The following is a 15,261-nucleotide window of genomic DNA, read 5'->3' as shown; positions in this document are numbered from 1 at the left end:
CATTTCTGCTTTCAACACAATATACAATGAATAGTATCTCAATTATTACAATTCCCTAGTTAAATAGAGCTTTTTTCCTTTTGTGTTTTAAAATCTTGAACCTCCTCTTTTGCCCTAAATTCCCCATTGTTTGCAGTTTTGCACCTACCTTTTTTGTGAGGAAAAAGAAAAAGAAATCTCTCTCTGCCTCATTTTGTCAGGTTGCAGCAAAGACCCTGCTTTACTTTCAGTTTTGCTTTTTCAGCATAGCTAGAGAAAAAAAACATTTGCTCCAGCAATTTACCTCTGCAGCTAGCTAGCAACAGAGCCCTCAGCAAAACCGCTGAGAGCAAATCAGCTGAGAGTCGGGAGGCTGAACTAATCAACCTATGGTAATTAACCTATGCTGAAGCTGAAAGGGGCTGTTTTTTCTATTTTTGCAGGCACCCGTCTACTCATTTGTTTTCTTTTAACACTGATCAGCTGTAGGGCGGCCCTTTGAAGCCCCGTGGCAAGAATTTAAACAGTTTTTTTTCCCTCTAGCCATCAGCTGGGACTCAGCAATAGATTGGGAGTGGGCGGGGTAAGCGAACAGGGACCAGCGATCCAACAGAGGCAGGTGAGTGAAAACCGTATATTCCCTTCCCGTTCTCCCGCCGTTCCCTAGCTTGTCCTGCATTCTTTCCAAAAATCGGGACCTTTTTAAAATGCCGCGGGACGCGGGACAAATTGCTAAAAATCGGGACTGTCCCGCCAAAAGCGGGACGTCTGGTCACCTTACTATAACAGTCCCCCTCACACTAGCAGCTTCTGCTGCCTGGCTTGGGTGGCTAAATGGGAAACAGTTCTAGGACTACAAACTGTAACAGCCCCTGCACACTGGTAGCTTCTGCTGCCTGGCTGTAGGCTCCATTGGGAGCAGCCCGAGGCCTTCAGGGAACCCAAGAGGCAAGGAGCAGAGCACAGAGTGCCTCAGGAGGTGGCAGAGGTCTTGGGAGGCTTTAAATAGTTCTCCAGATCTCCTTGCTAGACTGTTAAGACACCAACTGGTGTATGCTGACATGAGTAATGGTGTGGTTCTATGATCACCTCCTTTTTTAAAAATATAAAATAAAAACTATTTCCCCAATTAAAGCTCTAAGGCAGGGGTGTTAATCTCATGTCACAGCAGCGTCACATGACATATCAAGACTTTTTTTCCCTTCACTAAACCGGGCATGGGCATGGCCAGCACGTGAGGCATCCGGCCCACAGGCCCGAAGTTTGACAGCCTTGCTCTAAGGGCATCCCAAACCCTTCTGCTTAAGCACAGATGCCAGTACTACAATTATATAGAGATTACACACACAAGAAATCACAACACAAGAATGAATTTGAATTTTATTTAATCCATGAAAATCTACCTTAAAAACAACATAGAAAGTCAAAATATAATCCAATACAATCAATTAGAAGAAACTGCAAAAGCTTGGAGTTGAGGCACAAACTAAGATTTGCAGGTTGTCTGAAGTATTTTTGAGGCCAAAGCAACACACTGTATCAAAGCAGTATCTGGGAATGGAGACATGCTCCCTGCACCAAGACAAAAATTCTTTGGGTGCCTTGTTTTTTGTTTTGAGACCATCAGTTGCAAGAAGAATGACTGGTTAGATGATTTATGTCCTTGACATTGCTTAGAAAGGTCATAATATCTTTAAAAAAAAAAGTTCCCAAATTAAGCCCTTGTTCCTCAACTTCTAGTCAGTAACTATTTACATTATTACCAGATTTTATTTAAATGTTTAACTTTACACAACTATTAACAATCTTAGAGCTATAAAGGGAGATATAAAGTCCAGGATTACATAGGTCATGCCACCACTGTATTTTGTATTATTATTTCACTTGCTGCAGCTTTCACAATATGGCTTTCCATAAACAGATTATAGTTTGCTTAAATAATTGGTTTCCCATTAACTGTTAAAATTAAAGTAGCACTAAAATCTTATTTTGAAGTGGGCTGTACATAATAAACATTTCCGAATCAAGTTGATCGCATAAAGAAACTTGATCAGGCAAGAATGAATTCCAGAAATAGGGGTAAGGGATAGATCAGGTCTTAAACTGTAATTTCAGCAGATCTATTGAAAAAGATACCACAACACAGGAATGGCAGATGAGTCACATTGTTGGTTCAGCCTCTTCTTTTAGATGACATAGAGGACCCTTGCTCCCCTAAGAAAAATCCACACATTTGCTTGAAGAAAAAATGCTAAATAGTAAGTGACTTGTATGTAGGGACTGTAGTTTTATATTTTATTTTTTATTGAAATTAAATAGAACTATATTTCTTAATAATAAATACATTTGTGAAATCTATACTATCAACTTCAAAAAAGAAATGTTCTAAGGAACTATAGGTTATATAGTTATCCGGAGATACGGAGGATCCCGGATCTGCGCACTTTCCGCCGTGCTCTTAAGACCCTCCTATTCCAGCAAGCCGGCCTGGCCTAATTTTCTCCCCTTTCTTTTAAGTTTTTAAATTGGAATTTTAATTTGTTTTAAATTATTGGGATTTTTAATTGTCTTGGGCTAAATTATTTAATTTGGTTTTAATTATGTTTCTAACTTTTGTATTTATGTATTTTATTTTGTGCCTGTTCACCTCCCTGAGTCCTTTGGGAGTAGGGCGGTATATAAGTTTAATAAAACAAACAAACAAACAAACATATAACTTGTCCATTGGCTTTTCAAAGATAAAATTAACTTTATGAAATGTCACAAGGTTTTATTTAATAAAAGAACTAATGAAAGTGAGAAAGCTAGTGTCTTGCACCCAGAACAAAACTTGTAGCTGGGGGAAATGATGTTATAATAAAGTACTGTATATGCTAATTAATTTGGGACACTTATTATTGAACATTTTAATTCTAATTAAGAGAGCCACAAGCCCTCCTTGTTTCCATCTTCAAGTAAATTAAATTTTCTTACCTATTCAATCACACTAAGGAATTGTAGAACAATAATTCAGAGGTCTGGAAGTAAATACATTTGTGTAGTTTATACTATTAACTTTCAGAAAAAAAATATTCTAAGGAGCCTGAAGGTTAATTATTCATTGATTTTGAAAGATAAAATTAACTTTTTGAAATACCACTCAACTGGAGTGAACAAATTGTTTCATTATGCTCTTCTCTCATGTCTAAGAAAGCATATGATAGCATATGCAAGTTTTCATTGTTTAGATTTGAAAAGTGTACACATATTGGAATGAACAAGCTACTTTTTGTTGTTACATACTTGAATAGACTGACAATTTTTAAATATTTTGATGAGGTCAATGTGATGGAAAAAAGATCACTCAAAACAGAAATGTGAAAACAAAGAGATCAAACTGAATTTCTAGAGGGATACTATTTGGTAGGTTCATGATCACCATTCTGGCCAGGAAGTAACTACTCACTGCTGATATGGCCTCTTCTTCCCTTTGGCACCACTTAATAGTTTCTGATGAGCAGGCAGGGCTTATTGTCCCTTGTGTCTTCCGTCACTGATGCATTTAAAACTGAAAAAGGTGCACAGGATTCCCTTACAACAAAATGACTGACTGATCTTTGGGTACCTGGATTCCACTGGGTTTTGTATCGCTGAAGATAATCACCAAAACATAAAGTTTGAATTAAACATGCTAAAAGAAACAACCATTTATCATTTAAAAAGAAATTGCTTATATCTTAATATCAACAGATCCAGTATATGACTTTTCTTTTAAAAAAGCAGAGATACCTACTTACCATAGTCTAAGTGGATTTTTCTTTTTGTACAAAAGATGTAACATCTCTCACTATTAACTTGCACAAAACAGCCCACTGCAATGTCACAATGCATGTACAGGATTGCATATTATTATTTGTCATATTTGCCTTTTATAGCCAAGCTATTCCAGATATAATGTAGAAGTAACTGTATGAAACACTTGCCATACTGTTTTAGCTGAATAAAAGTAGTATTATTAGCCAAAAGTTATCCTAAGTTATAAAGTGTGTATAGTGACCACTAGATGGTGCAGTCATATCAGTGATCTTTCTGTTTTATTCCTCATTGGGCAGCTCTTAACATTTAGTTTCCTGGATACATTTCAAATGAAATATAATACAGGTAGGACAATGTGCCTCCTGGGGCTTGGAAAAAGCTCATTTTGATGGATATGAAGACTACAAAATGCAATTTAATTTGACTGGCTATACAACTCGGTGATTAGAAGATCAAATTCTGAAAGAATATTATTTAATGATTATTCAGTTGCTGAGCATTTGAAGCCTGGCCATTTTGTACGTGCAACTTCTTATGACCTCATATTATGAGTTGCATTGAACAAAATTGAGTGTATTTATTCCAGGCATCCTAAATCATCTTATAATGCATTTATTCTGAATATGAATGCAAATATAAATGTAAGCCAAATCCTCATTTAAATTACTTCAAAGAAATCACAATGTATCTCACTATTCATGAAGTAGGAATTAGATTTACAATTTACTAACAGATCAAGAGAAGTTGTATTGTTTGGCAATGACCATTCTGAAATCAATAGCAAATATATCATAAAACATTTATTCTCACATTCCTCCAAGCAAATGGGAAACCAATGTTAAGTTGGTTGGAACCATCTATGGTTAGTGATGGGTCATTCGTAATACCTCTTGGCCCAAACAAGTGAAATAATTTTCTTTAAATCTTTTACATAGAAAGAAGAGGAAACATAAATACACAAAGAATTACAATCCAGTTTGAGAAGCATTGGTAAAAAGGGAATCTCAGAAGATGCCAATTTTCTTTCCAGATTAAGAGACTGACATCATTTGAGCAGAAATACTTCCTGCCCCTATTCAATATCCCACCACAATCTCTTTATCAACAACAAAAATAACGGTAAAAGAATATTGTGAAAGGAAGTATTCACAATCAAAAACTAAAGGAGGTGGCTCAAGCTCCTGATGGTAGCTCAGGATTGTCAGGTGACTTCCTCAGAAAAACATCTGAAAGCATGGACATGTTCTCACAACAAAATCATTGGTCTTCAGCCAGTTTAAGCAGAATCCATCCTTTTCTGCTACCTTTTTTGGGTCTGGTCCCTCCAAATGTAAGAAGCAGTCTTCAACAGAACTGTTGAAACAAAAACAAAAAATCAAGAATGCCTTACAATCAGAACAACTTAACTAGTAATTTACATCAATAGCAAATCACAATATATTAAAGATAAGGATATGATTAATTGTACTTTTGCCAATTACTGTCTAGCAGTACTCTTCAAAGCTACCAGATGCACATAAATTGGAGATGGAAAGCTTGGTCAGACAAGGGACAGAAAATTTATGTATGATTATACGAAAATAGTTATTCCCCATTTTGCCCAGGTAACACCGCTATTCAAGAGAGCTGCACTGTTTGCCTGTGGTCTTCTGGATGCAGTTGAGAGTGTTAGTTATCAACATTAAAACATTAAATGGTTTGGAGAGGGAAGAGGTTTGGAGACTTGGAAGATTTTATGACAAAACGTTTGTGATTGAATTGAGATAGCATTTACTCAATGCAACAAGGTGAATGATTATAAATAATGTGTTATGGATTGTTCTAATCTTTAATACATATCTCGAGTGTAAATCTTTTAGAGTTCACTGGGATTGAAGTGCCTAATTACCCCGAGTAACAACAAAATGTAAAAGCTTACATTTTAAAAAGATGAATACATATTTTAAAAAGTCTCACAGATGAAAGGTGCATCTGTTTCTCAACCATTCCTTTCCTCCTGCTCGTCTTCTACTGTTAGATGGGATCAATTTATATAGTCCACTTCCATGTTTCTGATTCAAGCATTCTCGTTACATGTGTGCTTAATTTCACATGTTTGAAGAGAATGCTGTAATTGGGACTCTTGCCAGTAAGATAACCTAGTCCACATATTCTGTAACTTACTAACATCTAAGAAACTGTAATGTGAAAATCTCCAATGGCCAAAACTTTGATAGGTGATGGTCAATATTTAGATTGCAACTTGGAATGAAATGTATAGTACAAAATTATGAATGTCAGGTGACACCAATGGATGAATGGAAATAAGGCAGGGAAGTAAACAAAATGCAATGGAGGCACCTGGAGATCCAAGTATAAATGTGATATTATTTGATGAAAAAGAAGTCACAATTGCTGTAAGAATCTTGAAAATTTTTAAGATTGCAGGTGCAGATGATGTTAACATCACATGACTGCTGTAAAGAAAACACACTAGAAAAATAAAGTAGAGTTGTGGAAATCAGATAACCACAGCAAGTTGAAAACATCTAATACAGTTTCTTAGCCTGGAAGGCCTTTAGTTACAGCAGCAGGGAAGGTGAAGCAACGGCATGCAACACATTTGGAGAACAAGTTGGGAAAAACTATGCTGAAGTCTCAACTAACTCTGTGGCAAATCTTATTTACTGAAATTAAAACAAGTCCCTCAAGCAGAAATCCAAAATACTATCTTATGCATTGATTTCTTCCCCATTTTAAATCAGTTTTTTTTTAGTATAAATTATTTAGCAATTATGTATTGTTTTCAAAATCAGAAGTATATAAATATATTGTATTTTGTTGATAAAATCTGAAAATATCTAATTATTTCTTATTTAAACTACTGCAGATGAATTATTTTAAACACTTACATAAAACCTCAGAATTTGCCGAGTTTTGTCTGAAGCTGAGGACTGTCACCAAATGTAGTGTCTTCTTCTTTAGGCATCTCAGGAAATTCTGTTGATTGGATGTAATCTTCTTTTCTCTTCCTCTGAGTCTGATGTTCTATTAACTTTTCTTGGTTTTCATCTATAAGCCCAATTTCTAAATCTTTTATTGTTGAATGTTCTGTTTCAAAAGATCCTACTGGATGATCTCCTGAGACAATACTTCCTAGCATGATGTTTTGAGTCTCTGTTGAAACAACTACATCCGCTTTTAATTGAGGCTTTGAATCATATTTCTTACTTTCCATTTCATTTACATTCTCTTTCACAGTTTCAAGATCAGCATCTGTCTTTCTGAAATTCCATTTTTCTCTATCTTCAAATACTATAGAACATGAAGGCATTTCTTTCGCTACTTCAGTGACTTCTTCTGTCTCTGAATTTACAGTTGTTGGCTGAATTTCATGATTTTTCTCTTCTGCCAGAGAAACTTGCTGACTAACTTGTAAAACTTCCTGAATTCCGAATTCATTTAAACCCGTTAGACAGAGTTCACTCTTCTGCTTTAAAGGAGAAATGGCTGTGTCAGGCTGAACATATTTTGGAAATTCAGTAGAGGTCGGGACTCGTTCTGGAGTCATCACCTTTTGCTCAGCTTCTTCCTGAGATGAAGATGGATGCAGCTCCATTTCTGGAGGTGATTGAGATGTACCTGTCTGGAGTGAATCTTCTCTGGTGCATCTTTCTGCTGATTCTTCTGCAAATTCATCAGAGGGTATTTCTTCTGAAGTCATCATCACCTTTTCCTCACTTTCTACTTCTGATGAAGATTTTGGCAGCTCTATTTCTGGAGGGGATCCAGATGTACTCATCTGGAGTGCATCTTCTCTAGTGCATTTTCCTTCTGATTCTTCTGAAAAGTCAGTACAGGGGATGCCCTCTGAAGTCATCATCTTTTCCTCAGTTTCTTCTTCAGATGAAAATTTTGGTAGCTCCATTTCTGGAGGAGATCCAGATGCACCCATTTGGAGTGCACCTTCTCTAGTGCGTTTTCCTTCTGATTCTTCTGGAAATTCAGCAGAGGGGATGTATTCTGAAGTCATCATCATCTTTTCCTGTGTTTCTTCTTCAGATGAAAATTTTGGCAGCTCCATTTCTGGAGGAGATCCAGATGCACCCATTTGGAGTGCACCTTCTCTGGTGCATTTTCCTTCTGATTCTTCTGGAAATTCAGTAGAGGGGATGTATTCTGAAGTCATCACCTTTCCCTCAGTTTGTTCTTCAGATGAAGATTTTGGCAGCTCCATTTCTGGAGAGGATCCAGATGAGCCTGTCTGGAGTGCTCCTTCTGCGGTGCATCTTCCTTCTGATTCTTCTGGAAATTCAGCAGAGGGTATTTCTTCTGAAGTCATCATCACCTTTTCCTCAGTTTCTACTTCTGATGAAGATTTTGGCAGCTCTATTTCTGGAGGAGATCCAGATGTACTCATCTGGAGTGCACCTTCTCTAGTGTATTTTCCTTCTGATTCTTCTAAAAAGTCAGTACAGGGGATGTCCTCTGAAGTCATAATCTTTTCCTCAGTTTCTTCTTCAGATGAAAATTTTGGCAGATCTATTTCTGGAGGGGATCCAGATGTACCCATCTGGAATGCACCTTCTGTGATGCATCTTCCTCCTGATTCTTCTGGAAATTCAGTAGAGGGGATGCCTTCTGCAGGCATCACCTTTTCCTCTGTTTGTTCTTCAGATGAAAATTTTGGCAGCTCCATTTCTGGAGGAGATCCAGATGTACCCATCTGGAGTGCACCTTCTCTGGTGCATTTTCCTTCTGATTCTTCTAGCACTGAATCTATTTTCTCTGAAAATGCCATTTCATTAGGATCAGGATACATAATTACAGTTTTACTCTTCTGCTTTGAAAGAGCCATGGACTCTTGTTTAAACTGAGCAATTGCATTCTGGATTATTATCTGCACAAGTTTATAAGCCCGAGACTCTATTGTTTCAGGCAGAACATCTTTCCGAAATTCAGTAAAGGGAATTCTTTCTGAAGTCATCACCTCTTCCTCAGTTGCTTTATCAGCTGAAGATGTTGGCACCTCCATTTCTGAAGGGGATCCAGATGTACTTGTTTGGAGTGCCCTTTCTCTGGTGCATCTTCCTGATGCTTCTTCTAGCACTGAATCAATTTTTTTTGAAAATGCCAGTGCATCAGGATCAGGGTACATAACTACAGTATCACATTTCTGCTTTGAAAGAGCCATGGACTCTTGTTGAAATTGAGCAACTGCATTCTGGATTATTATCTGCACAATTTTGTAAGCCTGAGATTCTATTGCTTTAAACTCAACACTTTTTGGAAATTCAACACTTTTTGGAAATTCAGCAGAGGAGATTCTTTCTGAAGTCATCATCACCTTTTCCTCTGTTTCTTCATCAAGTGAAGAGGTTGGCACCTCCATTTCTGGACGGGATCCAGATGCACCTGCCCAGAGTGCATCTTCTCTGGTGCATTTCCCTGGTGATTCTTCTAGCGCCAAATCTATCTTCTCTGAAAATGTCACTGCATCAGAATCATGACATAGAACTGCAGTTTCACTCTTCTGCTTTGAAAGAGCTATGGACTCTTGTTGAAATTGAGCAACTGCATTCTGGATTATTATCTGCGCAATTTTGTAAGCCTGAGACTCTGTGGTTTCAGGTTGAACCTCTTTTGGAAATTCCGTAGCGGGGATTCCTTCTGAAGTTATCCCATTTTCCTCAGTTTCATCAGCTGAAGATGTTGGCAACTCCATTTCTGGATGTAATCCAGATGAACCTATCTGGAGTACACTTTCTCTGGTGCATCTTTCTGCTGATTCTTCTAGCATTGAATCTATTTTCTCTGAAAATGCCACTTTATCAGGATCAGGATACAGAACTGCAGTTTCTCCTTTCTGCTTTAAAAGAGCCACGGACTCGGGTTGAAACTGGGCAAGTGCATACTGGATTATTATCTGCACAATTTTGTAAGCCTGAGACTCTGTGGTTTCAGGCAGAACAATTTTTGGAAAGTCAGTAGATGTTGAGACTCCTTCTGAAGTCATTACCTTTTGCTCAACTTCTTCCTGAGCTGAAGAAATTGGCAGATCCATTTCTGGAGGGGATCCACATGTACCAGTCTGGAGTGAATCTTCTCTGGTGCATCTTCCTTGTGATTCTTCTGTAAATTCAGCAGAGGGTATTCTTTCTGATGTCATCACCACCTTTTCCTCAGTTTCTTCTTCTGATGAAGATTTTGGCAGCTCCAATTCTGGAGGGGAGCCAGATGTACTCATCTGGAGTGCACTGTCTCTGGTGCATTTCTCTAGTGATTCTTCTAGCACCGAATCTATCTCTTTTGAAAATTCCACTGCATCAGAATCAGGATACAGAACTGCAGTTTCACTCTTCTGCTTTAAAAAAGCCATGGGCTCTTGTTGAAATTGAGCAACTGCACTCATTTCCTGTGCCACTTTTAAACTCTGAGATTTGATAGTTTCAGGCTGAACATCTTTTGGAAATTCAGTAGAGGGGATTCTTTCTAAAGTCATCACCTTTTGCTCAGCTTCTTCAACAGGTGAAGATGTTGGCAACTCCATTTCTGGAGGGGATCCTGATGAACCTATCTGGAGTACACTTTCTCTGGTGCATCTTCCTGCTGATTCTTCTAGCACTGAGCCTATTTTCTCTGAAAATGCCACTTTATCAGGATCAGGATACAGAACTGCAGTTTCTCTTTTCTGCTTTGAAAGAGCCACAGACTCATGTTGAAACTGGGCAAGTGCATACTGGATTATTTTCTGCGCAATTTTGTAAGCCTGAGACTCTGTTGTTTCAGGCTGAACATCTTTTGGAAAGTCAGTAGATGTTGAGATTCCTTCTGAAGCCATCACCTTTTCCTCAGTTTCTTCTGATGAAGATGGTAGCAGCTCCATTTCTGTAGGGGATCCAAATGTACCCACCTGGCGTGCACCATCTCTGGTGCATCTTCCTGCTGATTCTTCTAGTACTGAATCTATTTTCTCAGAAGATGCCACTTTATCAAGATCAAGGTACAAAACTGCAGTCTCACTCTTCTTCTTTAAAAGAGGCATAGATTGTTGTTGTAGTTGACCAACTGCATTCTCAATTATGATCTGCGCAATTTTGTAAGCCTGAGACTCTATTGTTTCAGGCTGAACATCTTTTGGAAATTCAGTAGATGTTAAGACTCCTCCTGAAGTCATCACCTTTTGCTCAATTTCTTCAACAGATGAAGATTTTGGCAGCTCCATTTCTGGAGGAGATCCAGATGCACCCATCTGGAGTGCACCTTCTCTGGTGTATCTTCCTGCTGATTCTTCTAACACTGAATCTATTTTCTCTGAAAATGCCATTGTGTCCGGATCAGGACACACAACTGCCATTTCACTCTTCTGCTTTAAAAGAGCCATGGACTCTTGTTGAAACTGAGCAACTGCTTTCTGGATTATCATCTGCACAATTTTGTAAGCCTGAGACACTATTGTTTGAGGTTGAAGTTCTTTTGGTAATTCAATAGAGGGAATTCCTTCTGGAGTCATCAGTTTTTCCTTAGTTTCTTCATCAAATGAAGATTTTGGCACCTCCATTTCTGGATGGGATCCAGATGCGCCCATCTGGAGTGCACCTTCTCTGGTGTATCTTCCTGCAGATTCTTCTAGCACTGAATTTATTTGCTGATAAAATGCCAGTTTATCAGGATCAGGGTACAGAATTGCAGTTTCACTCTCCTGCTTTGAAAGAACCATGGACTTTTGCTGAAATTGGGCAATTGCATTCTGGATTATTATCTGCACAATTTTGTAAGCCCGAGACTCTACTATTTCAAGCCAAACGTCTTTTGGAAATTCAGTAGAGGGGGTTCCTTCTGAAGTCATCAGCTTTTGCTCAGTTTCTTCTTTAGCCGACAATGGCTGAATGGTTACTTCTGTCAGACTCGCACTAATCCCCTTTTCATCAGACAACTTAATTCTTTCAGCAACAATTTGCAACATTTCCTGTGTTTGTTTATTTAATTCTTCCAGGTCTTGCTCATTTTCTTCAATCTCCTGCACTGGTGTAGCTATTTCTGTAGTATCAGGAGACTCAGTTAGCCTTGAAACTGCTGAAATCATTTCGGTTGTCTCTTCAGCACAAGACATTTCAGTTGTTTCTTTAGGACAAGACACTTCAGTTGTCTCTTCAATGATTGAAGCTTCTTCCCTAGCTGTAACTGCTTCTGAGGTTAACTCCAGGTCGCCGATTATACTATCACCACTAATATCCTTTCTCATTTGTGGCACAAGTTTAGTAACCTCTGCCGTTTCTTCAACAATTCCAGTTCCAAAAATCTGCTCAGACTGTTCCTCATCATCATTCACACATTCAGTGGATGTGGTCACAGCAGCTGGTATCCAAGATGGGGACCTTTCTTCAATACTTATAATTGCTCTCTCACCTTCTAGCACTGAGACAGCAACTGCATGAACTAATCCTTCAGTGACCTGCCGAGTTATTGATGTACTTTCTGACTTTTCTATATTTTGACTTGGAATTTCCTTATCCATATCATCTTGCTCTGCTTTTTGAGCTTCAATTTTCTCTTGCTCAGCAGCATCATACTCTGATAAAGGAACCACAGCTGGAACATCAAAGTCCTCTTCATTTGTTCCTGTCATTTCTTCTCCAGCTTCTAGAACAGGAGCATGTTCTGGTATTCCATCAGACTTTTTCTTCCTACGACCAGGCATTAATTTTTTAAATGAAGCCCAGGATTCTTCTTTTCCAGTATCCCCATCTAAGGTAGCATGTTCTAAACTTGAAACTGTGATGGGTTCATCATTTTTCTCTTCCATCCTTGTTTTAGATTTTCTTCTTGGAGTTACTAGTCTTTTAAAAGATTCCCATGTTGAAATTCCCTCTGTTTCAGATGGGCTTCCTGCTTGTTCTGGCGAAGAACTTCCTTGTCCTTGATCACTTTCATGCGAGTTAGTAAAAATAGTATCGTGTACTGCTTCTTTATTTGGTGCACTCTCATCTAATTTTTGTTCATCTTGAGCAAGTCTTTGTCCGGTTTCTTCATCAGAAGATGAAGATTTTCTGCTTCTTCTCTTTGATGAGCCTACACAGATCAAAGCTTCCCATGATACAGAAGTATCAACTTTTTTCCTGGGCTCATCTGTACTTTTTTCTATTTTTTGTTCCTCACCATTTTCTTTAATATCTTCCTGTTCATCATTAGGTGCACTTTCAGTTGTCTTATCAAGTTCTTCTTCTCTGTCGCCTTCAGAAAGTCTCCTAACCCGTTTCTTAGGAGTCACCATTTTTTTAAAAGATGCCCAAGGTGTAACACTTTCTCTTTTCTTCTCTGCATCTGAAGGAAACCCTTCTTCAGCTTCAGGAATCTGTGCAGCATCGGAGGACTTTTCTATGGATTCTGTTATTTCTTCAGGAGAAGAAGCAGAACTCTCTCCCCTTGGGTCATCTGGACTTTCTGCAGTATCAGACAACTGCTGTGCTTCTTCTGCTGCTTCCTCTGGTTTAGCTTCTTTCTTTCCTTTACGTTTCTTTCTTGACAATTTCTTTAAGCCAGGACCTGTGAAAAGCTTTTTTAAAGGGCTGCCTTGCATCTTGGCTTTTTCTTGAGATGACAGCAATTCTACCTCACTTGTTATTATGCCTTCTGGAGGTTTGTCTGCTGCTGCATCAAGACTGCTTCGATCAGTTTGGATGAAGTGTTCGTTCGCTATTTCAAGAACTGTTTCTGTGACTTTTACCTGTTCGACGGTGGGCTGTTCTTTATGAAAGTCATCGTTTGTTTCCACTAATTGTTCAAGAACTAGTTGCTCTTTTTTAGTTATTTGGGGTTCTTCTTCTGTCACAACACTAACATCAATATTTATCTCACTAGGTTTTTCATCAAAAATCTCTGTGGCCAGAGGAGCCTTTGGTTCTGATTTTTCCTGTATTATTTCAGAAGGTTCCTCAGGCTTTTCTATTGCTACTGGAGACAGTGAATCCAGTTGGTTTATTTTTTCTTCAAATACTTCATGTAGCAGTTCTGTTTTTGATTCATGCAATGCAACAATACTTCGCTCTATGCCCATTAGACTTTTTTGCACTTGTTCCAATTTTTCCTTGGACTTCAGGTCAGTCTCCCCTTCCAAGATTATATCCATTTCTTTTATATTTTCAGCCAGTTCTTCTGCTGGTGGTTGCTCCCTGGGAGTAGCAGCTTCTTTCAGATCGGTTTCTGATGAGACTTTCCTCTCTTTCTCGCTTTCCATTTTTTCATCACTGGCTTCAAAAGAAATTTCTTTATTTATATTTTCAGCCAGTTCTTCTGCTGATGGTTGCTCGCTGGGAGTAGCAGCCTCTTTCAGATCAGTTTCTGTTGGAATTTCGACCATTTTTGTTTCTTCTTTTCTCTCTTCCTCACTTTCCATTTTTTCATCACTGGCTTCAAAAGAAATGTCTTTATTTATATTTTTATCTGACTCTTCTGCTGATAGTTGCTCACTGGGAGTAGCAGCTTCTTTCAGATCAGTTTCTGTTGGAACTTCGACCATTTTTGTTTCTTCTTTTCTCTCTTCCTCACTTTCCATTTTTTCATCACTGGCTTGGCAAGAAACTTCTGTCCCATCTTTTTCTGGTGTCAGTTTTTCTTTTTCTAATTCTTCTTCAACAATTATTATCTCTGTTGTCACATCTTTCTCCATTTCCTGTTCTTGTTTTTCTTTCTCAGATTGCACTTCTTCTTTAGATTTTCTGAAACTTGTCCTTTTTCTAAACCCAGCCCAACTCTGAGTAAAAAACTTTCTTAGAGGTGATGCAGTTTCATTGTTTAATGGGCTTACCGGAGACTCTGGAGATTTAATCCCATTGTTTTTAATTTCTGCCTCTTTGCTTTCTGCGTCAACAGGGCTTTCTGCTACTTTCTCAGAGGAGGTTTCTCGTTCCATCTCCTCAGCCTGAGTTTCTTCCTCAGTCTTCTCTACAGAGGCAGTGATTTCACTTTCTGTGGCTTCTCCCACTGTCTCTGTCTTGAATTCTTTATAGTCTCCAGCCACATCACTTGACCCTTCTGCAACCTCTGGCTTTACATCCAATAGCTGAACAGGTTCAGCTTTCTCTGTTTTATCCTTCTTAACTGTAAATTTGAATCCAACTAGTTTAAAAACCTTTTTAAATCCAACATCATTTGATGGAGATACACTAGGTTGATCTTCTTTTTCTTCTGATTCCAGCTGTTTATTAGCATCGTCTGTGTCTTTCTGTACCTCATCTTCATTTGACTTGTCATTTAATTCTGGTGGGCTGGTCTTGATGTTTTCAGTGGATTCCTCTTCCAGAATTAAATTTGCAGCTTTTGTTTCACCAACTGTAAAAGATATTCAAAGATGATAGAGTTAGAAGTACAATTATTATCTTTAATTATTAACATTACAGAAGTGTAATCATCCCTTATTTTGTTAACCAATAAATTTCCTGGACGTAGGTTCTGATCATGTTGTAACTGTCTGTTGCAAATGTACAAAAGATAATGTATAAGTGGATT

At 38.2% G+C, this 15,261-nt stretch overlaps 1 protein-coding gene across 3 annotated transcripts in view; it reads right to left on the bottom strand.

Annotated features, from left to right (window-relative positions):
* Positions 1-1,347: 1,347 nt before the first annotated feature.
* AKAP12 (A-kinase anchoring protein 12) overlaps positions 1,348-15,261 on the bottom strand; it is a 60,458-nt gene continuing 46,544 nt past the window's right edge. For all 3 annotated transcript variants that reach the window (XM_087887474.1, XM_034419019.3, XM_087887478.1), the window contains exons 3-4: positions 6,666-15,084; positions 1,348-5,127 (exon numbers count right to left, since the gene is read on the bottom strand). In XM_087887474.1, the coding sequence (XP_087743600.1) occupies positions 6,674-14,665 (7,992 nt within the window). In that variant the 5' untranslated portion in view covers positions 14,666-15,084 and the 3' untranslated portion in view covers positions 1,348-5,127; positions 6,666-6,673. The remainder of the gene's footprint in view (positions 5,128-6,665; positions 15,085-15,261) is intronic.

Source organism: Pantherophis guttatus, chromosome 1, assembly GCF_059756535.1.
Source record: "Pantherophis guttatus breed Tessera chromosome 1, ASM5975653v1, whole genome shotgun sequence".
Taxonomy (NCBI): Eukaryota; Metazoa; Chordata; class Lepidosauria; order Squamata; family Colubridae; genus Pantherophis; species Pantherophis guttatus.
This window is presented reverse-complemented; position numbering and strand designations above follow the sequence as displayed.